Raw genomic sequence first — 21077 nt, 5'->3', positions numbered from 1 at the left:
ATATAACAGTGTATGATATCATACAGTGTTTTCAGAATTATTGTCGCACCTCTTTTAAGTGGATGGTACGACTTGATCTGTCGTAATATCGTTCATGTAGCTTCTTAATGTCGCTGTGGAGTGTGTTGAAATTGCTGAGAGCGAGGAGTGTTTATGTCGTTAATGCCAGCGTGATATTGTCGTTCTTCCAAATACAAACATTCCATGACATAATTGTTAAAAATGTCGCACTACCAACTACTATTAAATGTAGGGGATAAAAAGTTTGCATTGAATGTCGTTTGGCAAAGGGAAAATTAGTCGCATTGGAAATGGGAAAAAATTTGCAGCAGCTAGCAGTGGAATATCGCAGAGTGTAGTACAAAAAAGTCGCCATCAACCCCAAATAAATATTACTTTCAAATGTTGTTAGTTTGCGCAGCTAATGTTTGGGGATCAGTAGGTTAGTGAAGCACCTTGACTGGCATCAAGTGCGACATTTATCACATCTTCTGGTGCGCCAAATTTGTTGGTAGATCAACGACATTGCAATACTTAAAAGAGCGACAAATTTTATAATCCAACAATAATAATTAGAACACTTCTTCTACGAATTTTAATAACAACGAAATAATAGTAGTTCAGAGAACGACATCTCGTTAAGAGGGGTATGTCAATAATTTTGAAAATAAACTTGATTTTCAGTTTGTCGAAAATAAACAGAAGAAAAAAGAATTGGCCACTAAGTCCTATTTTTGATTGAACAAACAATGTAGGAAAAGCGCATTTCAAAATCATAACTCTATAGGAAGTACTTTCTCTATTGCCAATGCTGATACACAAATGCAGCTGAATTTTCAGAAACAATATTGTTTGCTCTTTTAGGAAACATGAAGGAAAAAAAAAAACATCATCTTGAGAAAAGGAGAAGGAAAGGAAAAGAGAGAGAGAGAGAGAGAGAGAGAGAGAGAGAGAGAGAGAGAGAGAGAGAGAGAAAGAGGGACTTCTTGTTCTTTTCTTTCTTTTAAATTTGTTCTCTGCGAAATATAATATTATTAAGCTTTCCGCTCTATTTGAAAAATACACACTATCTGGATTTTTGATAATACCCTATACAGATAATTAGGATTCGGATGTTGTTAAGTTGTTAACAATATGCTAAAACCAAGTCAATAGTGCTCAATGTCAAACCATCCAACGCCAATTGTCAGCATTATGAAAATTCGAGCTGGGGGGGTAATTTTTTTGGAACTGAATTTTTCTTTTTATCTCGCGGCTATAATTTTGGACATTGCATAGATCATTTCTATGACGAGAGGATAATACTAAGTTTGTGGACTTATGTCCGCGCTCTTAAAAGCAGCTCGACTTAATATTTTATTTCTGGACATAAAAAATCAGTAAAAAAAAATACTCAATGGAAAACAACTCTTTTATTTTTTTTGGCACTGTTCTACATAAGCTCTATCGATACGTTAATTTCTCAGGTGCTCCCCTCCAGAAACCCGTGGGTCAATCATGCTGGTTTAAATGCTCGGGCAACCTAAGGCCGTTTTTCATTTTCTTATTTTTTTTTTTTTTTTTTTTCTTTCTTCGGTTTTTGATCCAGTGGCCGCGTTGTCTATCATATTTCCAAACTCGTAATTACAGTAAGACTCTAAAGTATATATAAAAAAAATGTTTAAGCCAAGTCTTGAACTAAGATTCTATTCATTTAAAAAGGGCAAGAGGGGTCTTCTTTTTTATGTGTTTGAAATTTGAAGCAAGACAAGACACGTTTACGCTGGAAAATAAAAGAGAACTCATCTAGCATATCGGTAGTGGGAAAATCAAAAGGGTGTAGAAAGTGTGTTGAAAAGATTAGTACGTTTGTTGCCCTCTTTCATCTGTGGCGCTTGAAGTGGATTAATTCGGTGTTACTGGTGAGAGGGAAGTCAGAAAAAGCAGTAAAGCAGCAAAACAGGAAAACAAGGATAATCAGATACTTCAAAAATACACCGGGAAAAATCAGTTCCTCTAAGTTCTGCGGTGAAAGTGGTTTTATGTTTTGATTTATTCTTCTAATCTCTAAACTATTCTATTCTTGAAATCTTCTTGTACGATATTGGACTTATCACACATTTCTCTAAACACAGCAGCACCATTGACACCGTTAAATAAATTCCAAGGCGTATCAAATTCTTTCAAAGTACCTCCTTCCATTACTAAAATCCTATCATAATTCAAAATAGTTTTTAATCGATGAGCGATACACAATATGGTACACTTGTTAAACTCGGACGCAATAGTGGTCTGGATCTTGGCATCTGTTTCGTAGTCCACGGAAGAGGTAGCTTCATCAAGGATGATCATTTTGGAGTTACGTACGAGTGCACGAGCAAATGAAATAAGCTGTCGTTCACCAAGTGAAAAATTCCCGCCTTCATCTGTGACTTGTTGATATAGATGGAATTTGGGTAACTCAATACCTTCACTATTCTTAGGATCTATAGATTTAGCATTTTCAATTTCCTCAGCAGTCAAAATGCCAGCTCTTCTCAAAGACGTCCATAGAATGTCATCAGTTTGTTCGCTGAATGGATCCAAATTAGATCTAATGTTACCGTTGAAAAGCACGGGGTCTTGTGGAATAATAGATAAATGCAGTCTCAAGTCTTTCAATCCAATAGTAGATATATCCACATTGTCAATCAATATTTTCCCGCCATCTAATTCGGCTAATCTAAACAAGGCAGTCATTATTGAGGACTTACCGGCACCAGTACGACCACAAATTCCAATCTTTTCTCTTGGATTGACTCTGAACGATAAATCCTTGAGCACTAAAGGTAAACCCCGTCTATATTTCATATTCACATCAACGAACTCAACGGCTCCATTCTCAGGCCAGCTATCAGGAGGCTTAGTAGACTCTTTAACATACGGCGCTTCTTGATCTAATTTCAATGCATAATGACATATCCTCTCTGCTGAATTCATGTCATTCTCAGCCATGGTGAACGCTCTCATTAAATTATTCAATTCACCAGTGATCTGCATAGAATAAGTCATTAATAATCCAACTGATGCGGCAGAAATGTGAAACACCCTATTTACACAAAGCAAAGCAATGAGTAAGAAAATAACATTTGCCAACAAGTCCAACTGGATTCCTAACCATCTTTGATTAGCATTAATAATAAAGGTGGCCTCATTTGTCTTGTCCAATAACAAATCTCCCCGTTTATCAAATCGAGATTCATTCATGAATGCCTTGATTGTGCTCATACCACTCAACATCTCATTAACATTGTTGTAAACAAATGATCTCAAAATGGCTTCCAACCTCTTAGCTTCCCTATTCGATGCTTGATAGAAGTTGGCTATCAAGAAAAACAATAAAAAAATAGCAGGTAATGCACAAGCAAAATACGGCAAGTAAATGATGAGTAGGATAAACACACCAATCATTTTGGCACCCGATTGGAAAAGAAGTCTTAAATTTTCACTTATCTCATTGTCTAAGGCATCTGTATCCTTAGTGAATCTATTCAAAATACGACCCATCGGGGTGGTATCCATGAATGACATCGGTGAATACAAAATTCTATTAATCGCCAATAAATTCATGTGTTTGGATGATAGCGTGGTCCCTGTAATAAAAACAATAAAGGTAACTGTTAGAAAAATGACCCAAAGAACGTTAAACAAGACGTAAAGGCCAATATAGAATCCTGCGGATCGACCTGGAAATTTCCCTTGAATCCAAAAGGATAACCAAGTGTTTGTAAAGATGTCGCTAAATGTAGACAAAGTCAACAATACAAGAAATACACCAAGGAATGCAAATGGGCCGTATTTCCCTGCACCAAACTTGAGGTAGTTTTTGTAAACTTCAAACTTCAAACTATTGACTGCTCTTTCTTCTTCAACAATAAGTTTACCCTTTGACGCATCTTTGTTCAAGTTATAGTCCTTGTACTCGGTATCCTCAATCCCAATCTCTGTACCAACTCTTCTTCTAGTCAATTCTTGATTGCTGTCTATTTTCAAAGTATGAATGTATTGAGGAACAAGGTCTGCAACGCCAATAGTACCCACATCTGATTCATCAGCTGAAAGTTCCAGCTGTCGCTTTTCCTTTTCCTTTTCCTTTTCCTTTTCCTTTTCCTTTTCCTTTTCCTTCTCCTTCTCCTCTTGTTCTTCCTCCTCCTCCTTCTTTTTCTCTTCCTCTTCTTCTTCCTCTTCATCAGTTGCTTCAAATTTGTTGAATTGCATAAGCTTGTTAAAGTCACTGTTCTCCACTAACAATTCATCCATCTTACCCACATCGATTGATCCATTACCATTCAAAAAAACAATCCTATCGGCTTGCCCAATCAATGATAATTGATGCGTCGCCAAAATCCTAGTTTTATGCTTCAATAATCCTAAAAAACAATTGTTTAAGATATGTTTGCCTACACGTGCATCAACAGCACTCAATACATCATCCATTAATAAGATTTCCTTTTGAGCATACACAGCTCTAGCTAAATGAATTCTAGCCTTTTGCCCTCCAGATAAAGTTATTCCCTTTTCACCAACTTCAGTATAGTCACCTCCTTCCAAGTGATCTATATCAACATTCAAGGCACACGAATAAATAACATCATCGTAGAGTTCTTGACTAAAGGGAGAGCCAAAAGTAATGTTTTCACGAATGGTATTATTTTGTATCCATGGTTCTCCACAAAGTAAAAGTTGCCCATTGATGTCAACTTCTCCGTCGTCGCACTTCATAAATCCTGCAATAGCACTCAATAAAGAAGATTTTCCTGAGCCAACGGTTCCGGTAACAACAATAAATTCACCTTTTTGTATTTGTAGATTAAGATTCTTAAATCCAGTAAAATCTACCTTCTCATCATCATCATCATCATCACCATCATCACCATCTTTCGCCAAACCTTTGCTTTCTGGTTTTTTTGAAGTCGTCTTTTGAAAAATTTCCATTTCTACTGTATTGTCCAACTTCTTCTTCTTCTTGTCCATTTTCAACATCTTTTTGGCTTCTTTCTTCTCCTTCTTTTCGGCTTTCTTCTTCTTTTTCACCTCCTCCCTCGAAAGTTGTTCTTCCTCATCCTCGTCATCATCAAAAACCTCCCAGCTAAAGGAAGCATTTCTTAGAACCACTGCTTTATCATTGTTATGATCATCACTCACTTTATAGCCAGGGTATGCTTCCACCTCACTAGCAGATAACAAGGCACCAGTTCTTCTAAATGCCATGATCATATCTGCGGTGGTTGACAAAGCCACTGGAATAAAAAACACCATCAAACCCAAGATCTCAAATGTCGAGACCGAGGAGAACATATTTGCTGGAGAGCTCGTTTTACCATCAATTGCATACAATATGATAAACGAGAACATAGAACAGATACCAGTTAATGTCATGGCTAAGGAGAATATTACGTTTCTCCAAGTTTGTATCTTTAAAACCATATCAACTTCTCGACCTCTTACTTCAGTGACGTTCTTGTGATAGGGATGCTCCCATGAATAATATTTAATCATTTTCAAATTGTTAAGTATTTCCTTCATCAAGTTGACTCTTTCATCGGTAATCTTACTAACCACGTCTCTATAACTGAATAATTTCGATGCACCAATAGATATGAATCCTAAAAAGATTATAAAGATTACGATACCAATAACTGCTGAAACACGAATGTTTATGATTAATATAACAATGGCAATTACAATTGGTATTGGAAGACAAATCAACAATGGCTGATACAAATAACCAATTTCGACTCTTGACAAATCTGTTGTAATCAAACTAGTAATCTTAGCTGGAGTAAATTTATGTCTTGATTTTGCATCCAACTTGAAAGACTTATTCATAATTGCTTTAGTCAATAATGCCTTGGCTTGAGCACCCATGATTCCACTGTGATAAAAGAAATGATTGAATAAGATGTTAGATACCAACATCAATACTACAACGCCGATTGCATAACCAACGCCTGTACCGAGTGATGCAGCCACACCCAAAGCTCTCTCCTCAACAAAACTGATCAATTTCTTAGTTAACAATGGAGTCAAGGCCATTCCAGCAAGTGACAAAACAGACATGAGCAAACTAACGATAATTTGTCGTTTCATAGTGAGAAACAATACAAGCAAGATACTCAATGCAGGTAATTGGAAATCTTCCAAATCTTTAGCTTGAGGAACCACGATGTTTTCTATAGTTTCATTTCTTTCTTTGCATTTCTTTTTAATGTGGTCCAATTGCCTTTGTCTCATTTCTATCTGCATGTACGACTCAAAGACCTCATACTGATATTCGACTCTCATCTCGGGAGTCAATTCCCATAGATCGTTTGCCTGTAACGTACGCACATAGCCGACTATCAATAAAGGTGATACCCACCAGAAGAATACTCTTGATATTATATTACTTGATTTTTCAGGATATGGAATTCTCTTTAGTTCTTCTGGGATTGGATATTGTTTGTTTCTGAATAAAAACGTAAGTATACGCTTTTGACGTTTGTAGAGATTATCACCAATCTCTAAAGTGCTCAAATCGTCATCCATTGTATCAGCTTTGCAAAAAATGGGCCCTGTGGAATAACCTTTGGTAGCCTAGTGACCTAGTGACCTAGTGACTTAGTGACCTAGTAGCCTAGTAACCTAGTGACCTAGTGACCTAGTGACCTAGTGACCTAGTGACCTAGTGACCTAGTGACCTAGTGACCTAGTGACCTAGTGACCTAGTAGCCTTTAGTGACCTTTGGTGACCTTTGAGCAACCTTTAGTAGCCTTTAATAGCCTAGTAACCTTAAGTAACCTAGTAACCTAGTAGCTTAGTAACCTAGTAGCTTAGTAACCTAGTAACCTAGTAACCTTCAGTAGCCTTTAATAACCTAGTAGCCTTTAGTAGCCTTTAATAGCCCAGTAGCCTTTAATAGCCTTTAATAGCCCAGTAGCCTTTAATAGCCTAGTAACCTTGAGTAACCTCGATAGTGTCACACAGTAAGGCCAGTGCTGCTCCACTATCTCGCTCTGCTCGATAGTGTAGCTCGATAGTGTAGCTCGATAGTGTAGCTCGATAGTGTAGCTCGATAGTGTAGCACCCGTGGGATAACCTTTGAGCAACCTTTAGTAACCTTTGAACCTTTTCCTCTAGTCAACCCCTAGATACTCCCAAGACTGTCTTATATATTCCAAAAGCAAAATCAAACACGGAGATAATATCATAGCCTTGACATATTCTCAATGACAACTACCAGCGTCAAGATGGACGGCATTAAAAATTATAGCACCAACTTGTCGCGATAGTGTCGCGGGAGCAGGGGGGCAGCAGGGGGGCAGCAGGGGGGCAGCAGCAAGTGTTGCTCCACTATTTTGCTTTGCTCGATAGTGTCAAAGGGGAGAATAATACCGACCTTTTTCCATTTTTAGTGATTCATCAAGGTATCAGTCTCTGGCGACATGAGCTAACATCAACCTGCGGTAAAAGAAACGGAATTATTTTATCTTGCGCGGCATTGAGACAAGGTACAATTGAGCTACACTATCGAGCTACACTATCGAGCGAAGCGAGATAGTGGAGCAGCACTGGTCTTACTGTGTGACACTATCAAGCAGAGCGAGATAGTGGAGCAGCACTTTCTAGCTTGTTATAGAGCAACACTCTAAATTTTGTAAATTTGTTATTAATTCTTCTACATAAGCTTCTTGAAACACTGACTAGCCTGTTACAACACTCGATAGCTTGTTGAAACACTGACTAGCCTGTTACAACACTGATTAGCTTGTTACAACACTGATTAGCTTGTTACAACACTGATTAGCTTGTTACAGCTCTATCTTGTTCTGCTCGATAGTGTCGGTATTTTTTAATTTCGATGAATATAAGTCCGTTTTAATGTAAGCCCGTTTTAATGTAGGCCGTTTTATTTCGACGAAGGTAAGAACGTTTCACTGTAAGTCCGTTTCAATGTAAGCCCGTTTATTTCTATAAATAGAAGCCCGTTTTTATACTGCTGTTTAAAGTCCGCTCTGGTAAGGTATAGAGCTGTCGATAATTGGTTATTCAATTGTTAGAGTCTATATTGTATCTACAGGGGACGCCCAAACACTATCGAGCAGAGCGAGATAGTGTTGTAACAAGCTACTGGGTGTTGATCCACTATCGAGCAGAGCGAGATAGTGCCATCGCTAGTGTCACCAATAGTGTCACTGTTTGATAGTGGAGCAACACCCAGTAGCTTGTTACGACAAGCTACTGGGTGTAAGCCCGTTTTATTTCAATGAAGGTAAGCCCGTTGTAATGTAGCCCGTTTTATTTCGACGAAGGTCGCTTCGCTCGATAGTGTTGCTCGATAGTGTTGCTCAACAGTGGAGCAACACCCAGTAGCTTATTACAACACTATCTCGCTTCGCTCGATAGTGTTGTTGCTCGATAGTGTTGTTGCTCGATAGTGTTGCTCGATTGCGTCACCAATCATCAACGTTTCTTTCGCCAACTTGTAATTCCCCAGCAACTTCCTTGACTAATTCATCCAATCGATTAATCTTCCAGGACTCCTTCGTCAATGACACAATTACTCTCAATTTGTTTCTTGCCAACTTTAACTTCTTCTCGAAATCTTCAACTTCTCGTTGTCCATTAGTTAGTGAAAGACCAAACACCAACTCTCTAAGTTGACCCAAGTGCAGCGACAACTGAGCCCAATTGGAATAGTTGGAACAGTTGTTTTCCCAGTCAAGTATGAGCTCTTGAATATAACCAACGATCAAAAATCGTTGAAATCCCGTCTGATAACCATACTGTTTACCTTCAAGATATTGCTGTCTTGCCGATTGTTGCTGGCCTTGTCTATACCCTATTTGGTAATTCTCATCTTCCGGATTTAACACATCCTCTATATCAAAATCCACCCCTTCTTCTGTCATGCCCTACACAGACTCAAGTACAAACGTGACCCTTGAAACTCATTGCTCATCTCATTGCTCATCTCATCGCTCATTGCTCATCGCGCAAAAGAAACTTTTTTTGTCGTTTTTTTCCGGCGCTGGCGCGGCGGCGGCGGCGGTGGCGGCGGTGGCTCGATCACTCCGTTGAAAACTCCCTGGTTCGAGGCTGACCACAGTCAATGGCATAGGCAATAATGAAAGGGCAAGCGACCAGGGTGGATTTGAGGCAAGCTTATGCTTCAGATACCTCGTCAGAAGACGAGGATTTGCTGAATACTCAAGTGGGAGTCAATATGGACTCGCTGACTAATGGTGATGCAAGCGAAGAGGATATGTTTGCAAGTGATGATGATAATGGTGATGGTGATATGGGCAAACTTTCGAGTCTAGGAGATGGCGGTGTGGCTGAGGGAATCGACGATGGAAGTGATGATATGTTTGCAAGCGATGATGAAAAGTATAGAAAGAAGCCTCGCATACAGTTTGCCAAAGATGATGAGATAATAACAGTAGATTTTGAGAATAACAGAGAAGGTTCAGAAAGTGCAAACCAGGATGAGGATGGGGATGGGGATGAAAATGAGGATGAGGATGAGGATGAGGATGAGGATGAAGACGAGGACTTCAACGACTACTACATTAACGGAGCCGAAGATTTCGAAAATCTTCGACGATCAAAACCCAAGAGACAGCCCAAATTAGAATCATTTGACTTGAAACAGGAAGAGAAAGAAGGAAAGTTTGATAAAGAAGGAAACTATATCCCTAATGATTCATTCCCAAAACTGGATGAAGAGAGTGAAGAAGATGTATGGTTAAAAGATGTTAAAAAGTCAGAAATACGCAAGGCTAGATTAGCACAACAAAATCGTGAAAGGGACTTTGCTCAAACGGATGCAAAGAATCGAGACAAGACAATGGAGAAAATCAATGTTTTGCTTGGCTCCTTGATTGAGTTGGTTGAGCCTGTTGAGACGCCATTGGAAGCAATGGCTCGATTGAACCACAAGTTGAAGAAAATAGACAAGAAGAAAAAGGATGAAGAAGAGTTGACAAGCAGGAAACAAGTAGAAAAGAATATTTCACGTATTGTTGATTTATGCTCATCACTTATCAACTTTCATCATCTACAGGATATTCATGATATGACAAGGGAGCAAATGATGAGAAAATATCAAATGGAAACAGGTGTTGAGTATACAAGGCACAACAATTTGAAACGAGTGCGAGATGATGAAGACGAAAAGGGAGGAAGAAAAGAACTAGAAGAGGAGGAGGGGGAAGAAGAAGAAGAAGAAGAAGAAGAAGAAGGTGGTGGTGGAGGTGGAGAAGGAAAGGAAGAGGAAGTGGGGGATTATGGAGAAAAAATATGGGAGTTTAAGTGGATAGGAGACGATAGGATAAATGGAGTCTATTCCGAATACGAGATGAAACATTGGAAGGAAACTTATTTCGAAAACAATGTTGAAGTTCGCAAACTCGGAGATGACACATTTCGACATATAGAACAAATTTCATTCGAGTAGGTAAAGGAGTTTTGGACTCTTTTAGGCATCCGCTAGAAAGTCGGTAATTGGGAAATTGACAGATTTCGCAATTGCTTCAACAGTAGGCCAATCAAGATTACACTTCCATCGTATTCTAGCAGCTAATATATCTGATGTAGCAGTCTTGCCTAAAAACCCCAATGAAAACAAAGTGGCTATCTGATTGTTCAAGTCAATGTTTCTCGTTAACGTAAACTTCAGTTTCTCCTGGTCCTTTTTCAATTCATTTTCAACAACCTTGTCATCCAAATAAAGCAAATCATTTTTATCTGACTGATTCAACAGTGGGGCCAGGTGCTGATATATGACTGATAATATAGCCAAGATCCGTTCCAAATCAACATAATTTGCAGTTAATAGCCGATTATCTATATCACTCTTGCTTAAATGTCCCTGTTTCCCGGCCTTGTTTGACGCTCGTTTCTTATACTTGAATACTTTCACTTTTGCATATTTGTGCAAGTCATTCCTTTGGTTTCCATGAGATGCCAAGTATGATGCGAGCAAAATAAATTTCGAATGAAGTGGTAAATCTTGCACATTGGCAAATCCTACATTGTCTTCATTTTGTAGTGTTCTGTACTCGATAACGTTCGAACTACAAACTAGGTCATCACGAGCAGAAAACATTTCAATATTTTCCTTATAAAGCTTAACGAAATCTGTCATTTTGTAATTTCCTAGTCGTATAGGGTCAACAAAACCGTCCCACAATTTAACCACCAATGACTTCAATAAAGTCACATCAGATCCAGTATAGTCAAAAAACGAGTCAACAACAACTTTAGCATACTGCTTGTAAAACTCTTCTTTCCTAGCCTCGCTTTCGTCCACGTGGAAAGTAAACTTGCACAATTTTTCCTGCTGCAATATTCGAACAAGCTGGGTTTCGTTATAAACGGGAAAATAGACATTTGGATTAGTGTAAGTAACAACATCTCGAGGAACAGCGCCGTTGAATATAACAACCACAGTCAAATTCTGTACTTTGGAACACTCTTTAAATCTACTCAAAGCACTAATCATCGACTCGCAATTCTCAAAAACTTGGTCAAATCGGTCCAATACTAGAACATGATGCTCTCGATAATCATTCTTGACTATAAAGTCTTCTAATGCCGATAAAAGCGAAGCAAAGTTCTCTGATGTCGAAGGTACATAATGATTCTTGTTTGTAGTTGGAATACCACTATCGTGTAATAAACTATTGTAGCACCTTTGTAGTAGCATCTGCTTGGAAACACATTCATCACATTGTATTATCGAATGTCGGAGTCCCATCATCTTGAGAAATGCCTTAACAACTAGCGTTTTGCCAACTGGCTTAAAACTATTGACAAGAATGCATGATGATGACAAAGCGGCATCTTTGTTAATATAAGCGTTCAAAGCATCGAATTGACTGTCCCGTTCTATAACAGAGCTTTTTAACTGAACCAATTGTTCCTGTGTTAGACTCATTTCTAAAGACAAAACACGTGGACTCTACCCAAACTGAACTCAACTTAAACCCAGGTCCTCTTTGCTTGCAATAAACACGCGGACTCTGCCCAAACTGAACTCAACTTAAACTCAAACCCTCTACGCTTGCAATAAAAAGAAGCGTTTGGGTTTGGGTTTGGTATTTTTCATTTTTCAATTTTTCAATTTTTCAGTTTTTTTTATTAAGAGGCTTTTTCCAATTTCAAACTATTTCTTCTATTTAAACATCATCTACAAGCATTCTTCTATCCATCCTTTTAAAAGCTGCAAGTTGTAAAACTTGGAGACGTTATTGAACACGTGCACCTTACTATCGACTTCTGTATAGCTCACGGTTTCGACCCACAGGCCCGAGCATTTACAGAACAAGTCCAAATTGCGTTTTCTTATTGTCAGACACTTGTTACATTTCAAGTCTTGATCATAGAAACTGACAAGTACTTGAGTGAACTGGGCAATGATTTCCTCTTCTAGAGCGATTTTGTTATATGGCTTGTTGCATGAGGTGCAATTCCACACTTTTGGTTCTTCTTCGCGACAAATATCAATATCACGGATTTGATTACAATAGTCACATATTACATGGGGCACAATCAACGAGGTGCTTGGATTGTTGAATTGCGCTTGGTCGCTAAACTCCTTTATGTCAAAAATTTGTAGCAATTCTTTCCTCAAAACTCGCATTTCAATGTTTCTCTTTTTGGACAATGCAAACACGGCACAAATGAACTTGACAAGCTCCAAAGCAGGGTTTCTCATTGGTAAATGAGATCCAGGTAACATGGGGAACTCGTATTCCTGCTTGAATTCAGGGTTTAGTATAGCATCAATTTGTCGACGATACAATTTTTCAATCCTCTTGAGTAACGGTTTTCTAAATTTCTCAACAACTCCATTTGCAAGATCCTCTGCATTCTTGTTCTCCTCCTCCTCCCCTTCCTCCCCTTCCTCTTCTTCTTGTTCTCTTCCTCCTCTTCCTCCTCCTCCTTCTTTTGTTCCTCCTCGTTTGGTTTTATGAAGCTTATTTCTTTGCCCGTTTAAAATATGGAGAATTTGAGTAACTCTTGGAGTACCAGACTGGGTTCCAGTTAACATTGCTAGTTTGTGTTGAAGCAATGAATCCAAAAATATCAAAATCCAATCCTCAAATTCGTTTTGAAACACAATCGGTAAATATTTCTTCAACTGCCATACATTTTCCACAATCAAATCCTGCTGGTCATTATTAGTAATCTCGGTACAACTTCGTCCACCATAATTATACTCATCCATCCATATTAATATGTCCCAATATTTAATAATCTTCAAGTCAAGGAAATTAAAAAGTGGCTTCGATCTAGCAGCTTTTAAAACATATTGACCATAAGCATATGAGTTTTCTACTGAAATCTTGGATGTTTGAATGATCAATTTTGTTCTATTGGCAAATACAACTTGAGATCCGATTTTTCTAAACTCGTTAACCAATTGTAATAATGCCTTACAACTTAAATTGTGTACATGATAATGCAACAAAGGATCATACATAAAGGAATCCTTTCTTTGAACCCATGTAATTAATGCGTTCATGATAGAATCCGCATTGGTATTATTTTGCAAAGCATCATCCCACCAATCTTTCACCATACCTTTCAAAATCAATAACGCTGGTATTGAGAAAGAATCAACAGCAAATGTAGATGCCCCATTATTATTATCATCATACAGTACTGAATCTTCAGCTAAATCAGTACCCTCTGCTTCATTAATGAGCGAACTTGTCAAAATGGTATTAATGGTGAGAGTTCCAATTTCAACTTCCAAACAAGCTGTTTCATATATCTCAGGATTATTTATAGTTGGAAACTTTAAACTTTCCACATTTACACCACAATCACTCTCAAACCCACCATGATCGGGTAATGGATTGGGCGACCACCATAAAACAATATTATTTTCAGTTAATCTCCTAGCATATTCAACATCAATAAGGTACCCAATATTTTCAATTTGTACATTACAAATTGGTATGCCACCGTACTTTGCAAGAGAAATGAGATTTTGAATCCATGAACCAAGAACAAAGTAATGGTTAATCACTCTCTTGGAGATTAAAACTTGCCAGCCCACAGCTGGAAGGGTAAGTTCACTTACTGTCATTTTCACTGTAGGGAAATCAAATGTTGAACTTAAACTGTTCAAAACCTTATTTGTATACGGTGATTGTATAGCAAACAATGCTTTACTGCTTCTACTTTCGTGCAATTTGCTAATCGTTTGATTCAATTTTTTCAAAAGCTTACTCTTATCATGATAATATAGCGTTTCAAACGACATCTCCTCAGGATACTTTAAAATGTTTCTCACTCTATCCAATTTCTCGCGTTTATCCTGGAAAACTTCTCTATATATTTTGTGATTGTTATTGGGCAATTCTTGCGCAATGGCAGAAGGCTTCAAAACAAACATAGAACTATGGTTTTCCCAGCTTTTGAATACTGTAAAATATTCGTATTCATTGGCCACAATGTGAAGAAGATAAACAATATCCATATCGAATTTTCTCAAATATGAATCATTTTGGATCTTCCATAACTCCTTCATGTTGAATCCATTTTTCAATCCTTTACCTAGTACACCGACTTTCGTATCATCAAACCTCACAGTGTTTCCCAATTCAATTACTGCTCTTTCAATAGCACTAATTCCGCTTTCATAAATACCCAAAATATTGGATCTTTGTAATACACTTTCAACGTTTGACATTTGTTCTTGATAAACTGATTGCGGCATGGTAAACTTGTACAAATGAGATCCATCATGCCCATTAGGTAGTATGCTATTTGAACTCTCAATTTCACACCCTGAAATAGTTTGTCTTGAAGAAAATGGAGTCTTAAACGTAACATATATTTTCTTTGGCACATGGAAATTAAATGTATGTATTCTTCCATTTGCTGAAACATAAACCTTCAAGTCACCAGGTTTCATTGGATCCAATTTGTATTCCAAAATTTCCCAATTTGTACCGGCAATAGTCTCGGCTTGTTTCTTGAACATGCCACCTACTGTTGACCTTTGAGAAGATTGGGCTTGTGAACCAAATAACTTCTTTCTCCTTTCTCTTCCTTGAGCTTGATTTGACCATTTTGCTTTTTGATACTCTAAAAATCCACAATAATCTTCTGTTATGGAAGGACAAGTACCACTCAAAAGAGCCTGATTTTTCTCTTCCTCTTCAGAATCATATACCAAATTGGCTCTCCCTGCTTTTCTTTTCTTGGATTTTACCATACTCATCATTTTAGCCTTGACTGCAGCCTCGGTGTCAATATCACCAAAATCTTCAATATCTTTAACTTTACTTTCATTCTTACTTCCGGCAGTGAAAAATTTACCAATCGAAATTTGTTGTTTCGAACTGTCCTTATTTTCAATTCTTTTCTTCAACCAGTCAGGATGAGGAACCCTAGGCACTGGGTTTTTAACATTTTGTAATGCAGCGGGAATGGTGATAATCTTTTGAACAACAGATGCTAATCTTTCATAATAATAGTCCCAATCAATTACATCTCTAGGGCTGAATTTCGTCATTGATGGATCTTTTAGCCATTTCTTCATATATAATTCTTTCTTTTCAGAAGAAAAAATGGACACGGGGATGGCTCTCTCAGTAACTGGTGCTCCTATTGGCTTTGCACTAATGACATATTTAGTAGCTAATCCAGCATCTTTAACCATATCTTCTCCTAAAAATTCACCTAATCTCTTGGCGGTAGTTATGGAAGTAGATTTTTGATTACCGTATTCAGCCAAACTCTTTGACATACTTCTATTTTCACAAATTAATTCAATTAGATCCTCATCTTCCAACATACCACCTCTCGTATCAAGCACATCCAACCAATTATTGGCAACGGTGGCCACAGCTTGATAACACGTTTCTAAAGAATCTCCTTCTAAAAACAATTTGAAAATATCCGACTGGAAATTCTTGATCAATTGCAATTCTCCTCTTCTTTTCAACTCAAATCCTTTCAATTCAGCCAAAGAACCATCCTCATTGAACACAGCATACCTTTTTTTCAAACCTTTGCCTTCTTCTTTTGAAGTGGGTAAAATCATCGCTTTGTAAGGTCCGTCAACTTCAAAAAAAATGGAATTATCCGACCTGGTACTGTATTTAAATGTATCAGAATCAACCAAATCCTGATACTGATCATTAGTAAATTGTTGATGAACTAAATAATTCAACATAGAACAAGGGTACTCTAAAAAAATCTTTTTGCCATCTTTGCATTTTAAGTTGAAATTATCGGGAAAAGATTTCGGTAAGATACACCATATACCATCTGTGTCCAATTCCAATGGTCTTCCTATTCTTTCAACTAAAGCTCTTGCCATTTGTATAATTGTGGCACCTGTGAGACAAGTAACCCCGGCCATTTCCATCGAATACCATCTAGATCCTTTTCGCATGACATATCCATAAAATGAATTCAAAATAACTTTATGCGCCAATTGCAATGAGTCATATAAAACAACCATTTTATTTGCCTCGTCTCTTGCAATTGTATCCGATTTGTTAATTTTATTCACTTTTCCCTTCCAAACCTTGGCTAAACCTTTGAACTCGTATCTTCTATCTCTGAAACTCCTCACCGTATTAACATAAAACGGATTCTCTCGTTGACAAATAATGGCTTCTCTAGTAATAACTTGGTTTTGCTTTACTCTGTGATAAACTTTTCTTGAGTAATCACTTATTCTCTTTTTGATAGCTGAGGCCTGCTCAGCATACGAAAGTTCATCAAATGTCCTTGATGGTAACCATGGTTTCTGACCTGGAAATGTCTCGTTTTGCAATGTTCGCTTAATCATATTATACTCATTCATTTCGGCAGGAAAATACTCACCTCTCCAAGACCATGGCAATCTCCGATCACAATTCTTACCAGGTCTATTGAAATCACAAGCAGCACAATCTTCTTCTGACTTCATTGAGTCCGGTTGTAATCGATTCGAGGTCATAATGTTTGGATACATGGAAGCAACATCAACATGATAAATAAAAGGTTCTTCTTTTCTCAAAGGATTTTTCTTTAAATCAAGTAATGCTAACCTGATCTTTTCGTAAACTTCTTCAAAGTTTTCCACATCCTCCACTTTTCGGTTATTTTCAACTTCTATGCAAAATTTTATAGAGTTGTGTAGGTTGCCGAGTAATTCGTCAATTGCAGTTGGGTCTATTTTAAAATCAGTTGCAATGTCACTTCTAAACACTCCAGCCTCCAATGATTCAACATGACCACCAACGTACGTTTCCGATTCTAACAAGTGGCCATCATAGAATCTTTCAATTGGATCAGAATGTTTATTTGGCAATAGTATATTTCCCTCATAAGCTTGAACCGATAATAACATTTCACACAAAGTACCAGTTCCCTTTCTCAAAACTTCATCTGGATTCAACGGAATAATGGTACATAACGAGAATATAAACGGATGAACATATTTGTAGTATAAATAATAAGTAGCAACGGCATCAGATACCGAGTACTCTGCTAAAAGTTGGGGTTTTTCGTATGCATATGGCGTCATTAGTTCTGGATCTAATTCTGTTGGATTATAGCCCAATTTCACCGTCGTTACTGCTTTCAAACCTTGAGAGCCTTGTGGTAAATATGAATCTCTCTTTACCCATCGGAAACAATCCATATGTACGCAGTATTTTGACTTGTACTCATTTTCGTTATCCTTGGCGAATCCAATTTCTTCAAACATGTCCAAATCATGAAATCTTGCTCTGTTTTCAATAAATGGCCAATCGAAAAAATCACCATTAAATGTAGCAATCACTGTTGGTCTTACATCCCTAATATGTTCAAAGAATCTCAATAAAACATGTTTTTCATCGGGCTCATTAAAAATGGTAAACAAGCCAGGATACTCGGGTTTGGGAGTATACTCAAAATCCTCAATATCCTCAGCGATGATTTCTCTATTTGTGATCAAAAAACCTTCTCCATCAATCATATATGATATCATCATAACTTGGTCTATTCTTGAATCGGGGAATTTCAACGGTGCTTTAGTTGTTTCGATATCAAATGCCAACACCACAGGATCAGCAAATGCTATTAGTTCCTTGTCTTCAACAATATCAATCTTTGAATGCTTAGCGTACACATTATACCATTTACCTACTCTCACTTGCTTATCAATGGCTACTCTCACGTGGTACGGTACATCGTATTCTTTAATGTCACTTATCAATTTCAGCGGATCACTAGCATCAATATCGGTTTTGAAATTAAACATGTCTCGTGATTCTTTGTTCATTTGGTTATCTTTTATGATAGGAGTAAGCATTCTCCTAGCAGCCAAAAGATCCTGGATATTGTGAAATGTCAACTTGATTAAACTTTTCTTCAACCCTAGTAGGTGATTAGGCAAGGACAAGTCTTCCTTTACGACCCTTCCAAAGCTCTTCACATGGCAATTTTCCAAATATTTTCTCATCCATTCCTCGACTTCAGATTCAAATTCACTAGTAACGGTATCAATAAAGAAATATGGATCGTACTGTACAGTACATTTAAAGCTCCCTCCTTCTTCGTCTAGGAAATAATAATCAACACCAGAATAGCCCGTAAGGTAATTGTCGCTCGGTATGGTTGTTGCATGCATATTGATCAACCATCCTTTCCTTGGTTTATTCCCATCATTTTCGCCATGCTCAAACCGATCAAACCCCATTAGTGTATCTATATGGTCTATTCGTGAAACCAACTCCTTCTTCTGTATAGAGTCATTGAGCATCGGATTATTCGCCACATAGGGGTCTACCAAAGCTTGCTCTTTGTTCTTATACTCAAAAGTCTTGAATCTTCCTTGTCGATCACCTCCCTTGTTACTGACATATCGAGCGCTATTGGACCCTCTAAAATTAGGTCGCGATGTCATCTAAGCCCCAGATTAACCTTATATCCCTCTATCTATCTCTAAAATCCCTAGAAACCACCCTCAATCAGCTCTTTTTCACTTGTCTTTCGAACCACAACCAAAACTTGTTACCCTTCGAATGCAATTTTCAAATTTGAAAAAAAAAAAAAAAAAAAAAAAAAAAAAAAAAAAGAGACGCGTTTCACGTTTGGTAGCGCGCGATGGACGAGTCGACTCGACTCAAATGGAAGAAGCGATGATGATGATAATGATGATGATGCCTGCCTGCCTGCTTGCCTGCCTGCTTGCTATGAGATATGAGATTTGTTATGGAAGTTTGGTAAGGAGGTGCTATTTAATGTAAGGTTTTGTGAGAGTTTTTTGTGCAAGAGAGTTGATTAAAAAGCAAGGCGGTATTGCTTTTTCTTCATTCTTTACCGTTTTGGCTGAACTTGCTTAGCTAGTTGATAGGCCTGGTTACTTACTTGCTCATGAAAAGTATTATAATACCCTGAATAATCACCGAGTAAACAAACAAAAACTGTATTCTGATTTTTCTCTGCTTGCTAGTAACGGTATTACTCACTGTACTGCTGCCATTACTACTACTCTGGGGTAAAATGATAAATCTCAACAGTCTCATTAAGAAGATGGATAAATTAACAATTAGGACCAACACAAACAAGTAGTAAAACCACCCCAAATATGTCCCGACAGAATGCTTCAAACATAACAACACAACAATACTGACGTACTTGTACCCAGCAAAACTGATGATATCGTAAACCTTGCTCTGGGAGCAATTCAACAAGTATAATCCGATTTTGAAAATCACAATATCTATTACTGAGAATGCCACGCTTTGAGATGCCAAGTATCCAAACACTTGTGGGTGAAAGTCTCCCTTGAGACCTTGAAACGCGGCCCATAATAGGATATAGGTAACAAACGACATCAAGGGAATATACAAGTCAGGAGCATTGACATCATGAGTTGGAGGCAAAAACTGGTTTATGCCCGTTTCCTTTGTGCTTATTCTATTCCAATCCTTTTGTCTATATGGAAACAAAATAAGAAATATCTTGTGTAATACATATGAGTTACTCACCTGGAAATAGTATTTGATATCGCCTGAAAATGAACCGAAATTGTCTTGAATGTACTGGTTCGATTGTTCGAATCCTGAACGAGCAAATTGAGAAGCTAACGCTGCAGCAGGGTCGTTCAAAAAATTAAACTGTCTTTGTTGAGGGTGCTGTGGTTGTTGCGGTTGATTCGGCATTTGCATTGGCTGAGTATATTGCGGTTGTGGGTGTTGTAGATGTGGCTGCTGAGGCTGGTAAGCGTCAGCAGTGTACCCGTATGGATTCGACATGTTTGACTTGTATATATCCTTGAAAAGGTCAATCACAGAGTGTTGGTTTGATTTTGATCAAGCTGAAATTTCTGTGTCGTTGAAAACCTTGCAATGTCGTTACGACATTGTTATACCTAGCGGAGCGAAAGCGACGCTAGTAATCCTCTACTACACTAGTGGAGCGAAGCGACAGCTACTAGTGGAGCGAAGCGACAGCTACTAGTGGAGCGAAGCGACAGCTACTAGTGGAGCGAAGCGACAGCTACTAGTGGAGCGAAGCGACAGCTACTAGTGGAGCGAAGCGACAGCTACTAGTGGAGCGAAGCGACAGCTACTAGTGGAGCGAAGCGACAGCTACTACTTAATACCACTACACTTTTACACCTCTACACCTCTCCTCTACACCTAATACTAATACATCTCTACACCTTTACACCTCACTACACCAATAGACCGATATACCTCACTACCTAATACTAGTACACCTTCCCTTCCCTCTACACCTCCCCTTCCCTTCCCTCTACACCTCCCCTTCCCTTCCCTCTACACCTCCCCTTCCCTTCCCTCTACACCTCCCCTTCCCTTCCCTCTACACCTCCCCTTCCCTTCCCTCTACTTTTTACATGAGTCTCATTCTCCTAAAAAATGGTATTGAATGGTATTAAATGGGTTCATTGCTCTTCACTGCTCCAACTGTGAAGCATCTAAAGCATGCAGATAATAGTAGAGCTAGTCAGTGCTGAGCGAAAGCGATGCTAGTAGTCCTCTACTACACTAGCGGAGCGAAAGTAATCCTCTACTACACTAGCGTCGTTTTCGCTCCGCTAGTAATCCTC

The 21077-nt window shown here is 38.2% G+C and overlaps 4 protein-coding genes across 4 annotated transcripts; 1 reads left to right on the top strand and 3 right to left on the bottom strand. All coding sequences in view use genetic code 12, as the record gives it.

Annotated features, from left to right (window-relative positions):
* Positions 1-2046: 2046 nt before the first annotated feature.
* On the bottom strand, positions 2047-8910 carry KGF56_001870 (ribosome biosynthesis protein; the record flags this gene model as incomplete). The annotated part of the gene is made up of 2 exons (XM_049323039.1): positions 2047-6594; positions 8467-8910. The coding sequence occupies 2 exons, from the start codon at positions 8908-8910 to the stop codon at positions 2047-2049; spliced, it is 4992 nt and encodes a 1663-aa protein (XP_049181074.1).
* A 215-nt stretch (positions 8911-9125) lies between these two features.
* KGF56_001869 (U5 snRNP complex subunit) lies at positions 9126-10457 on the top strand (the record flags this gene model as incomplete). The annotated part of the gene is made up of 1 exon (XM_049323038.1): positions 9126-10457. One exon carries the CDS (start codon positions 9126-9128, stop codon positions 10455-10457), a length of 1332 nt encoding a protein of 443 aa, XP_049181073.1.
* A 21-nt stretch (positions 10458-10478) lies between these two features.
* KGF56_001868 (origin recognition complex subunit 5) lies at positions 10479-11939 on the bottom strand (the record flags this gene model as incomplete). Its single annotated transcript, XM_049323037.1, has 1 exon — positions 10479-11939. The coding sequence occupies one exon, from the start codon at positions 11937-11939 to the stop codon at positions 10479-10481; it is 1461 nt and encodes a 486-aa protein (XP_049181072.1).
* Positions 11940-12191: 252 nt separating this feature from the next.
* Positions 12192-20259, bottom strand: KGF56_001867 (POL2; the record flags this gene model as incomplete). Its single annotated transcript, XM_049323036.1, has 2 exons — positions 12192-18882; positions 19370-20259. The coding sequence occupies 2 exons, from the start codon at positions 20257-20259 to the stop codon at positions 12192-12194; spliced, it is 7581 nt and encodes a 2526-aa protein (XP_049181071.1).
* Between the last annotated feature and the right edge of the window lie 818 nt (positions 20260-21077).

This window comes from Candida oxycetoniae, assembly GCF_023343755.2.
Source record: "Candida oxycetoniae strain CBS 10844 chromosome Unknown scaffold64, whole genome shotgun sequence".
Lineage (NCBI taxonomy): Eukaryota > Fungi > Ascomycota > Pichiomycetes > Serinales > Debaryomycetaceae > Lodderomyces > Lodderomyces oxycetoniae.
This window is presented reverse-complemented; position numbering and strand designations above follow the sequence as displayed.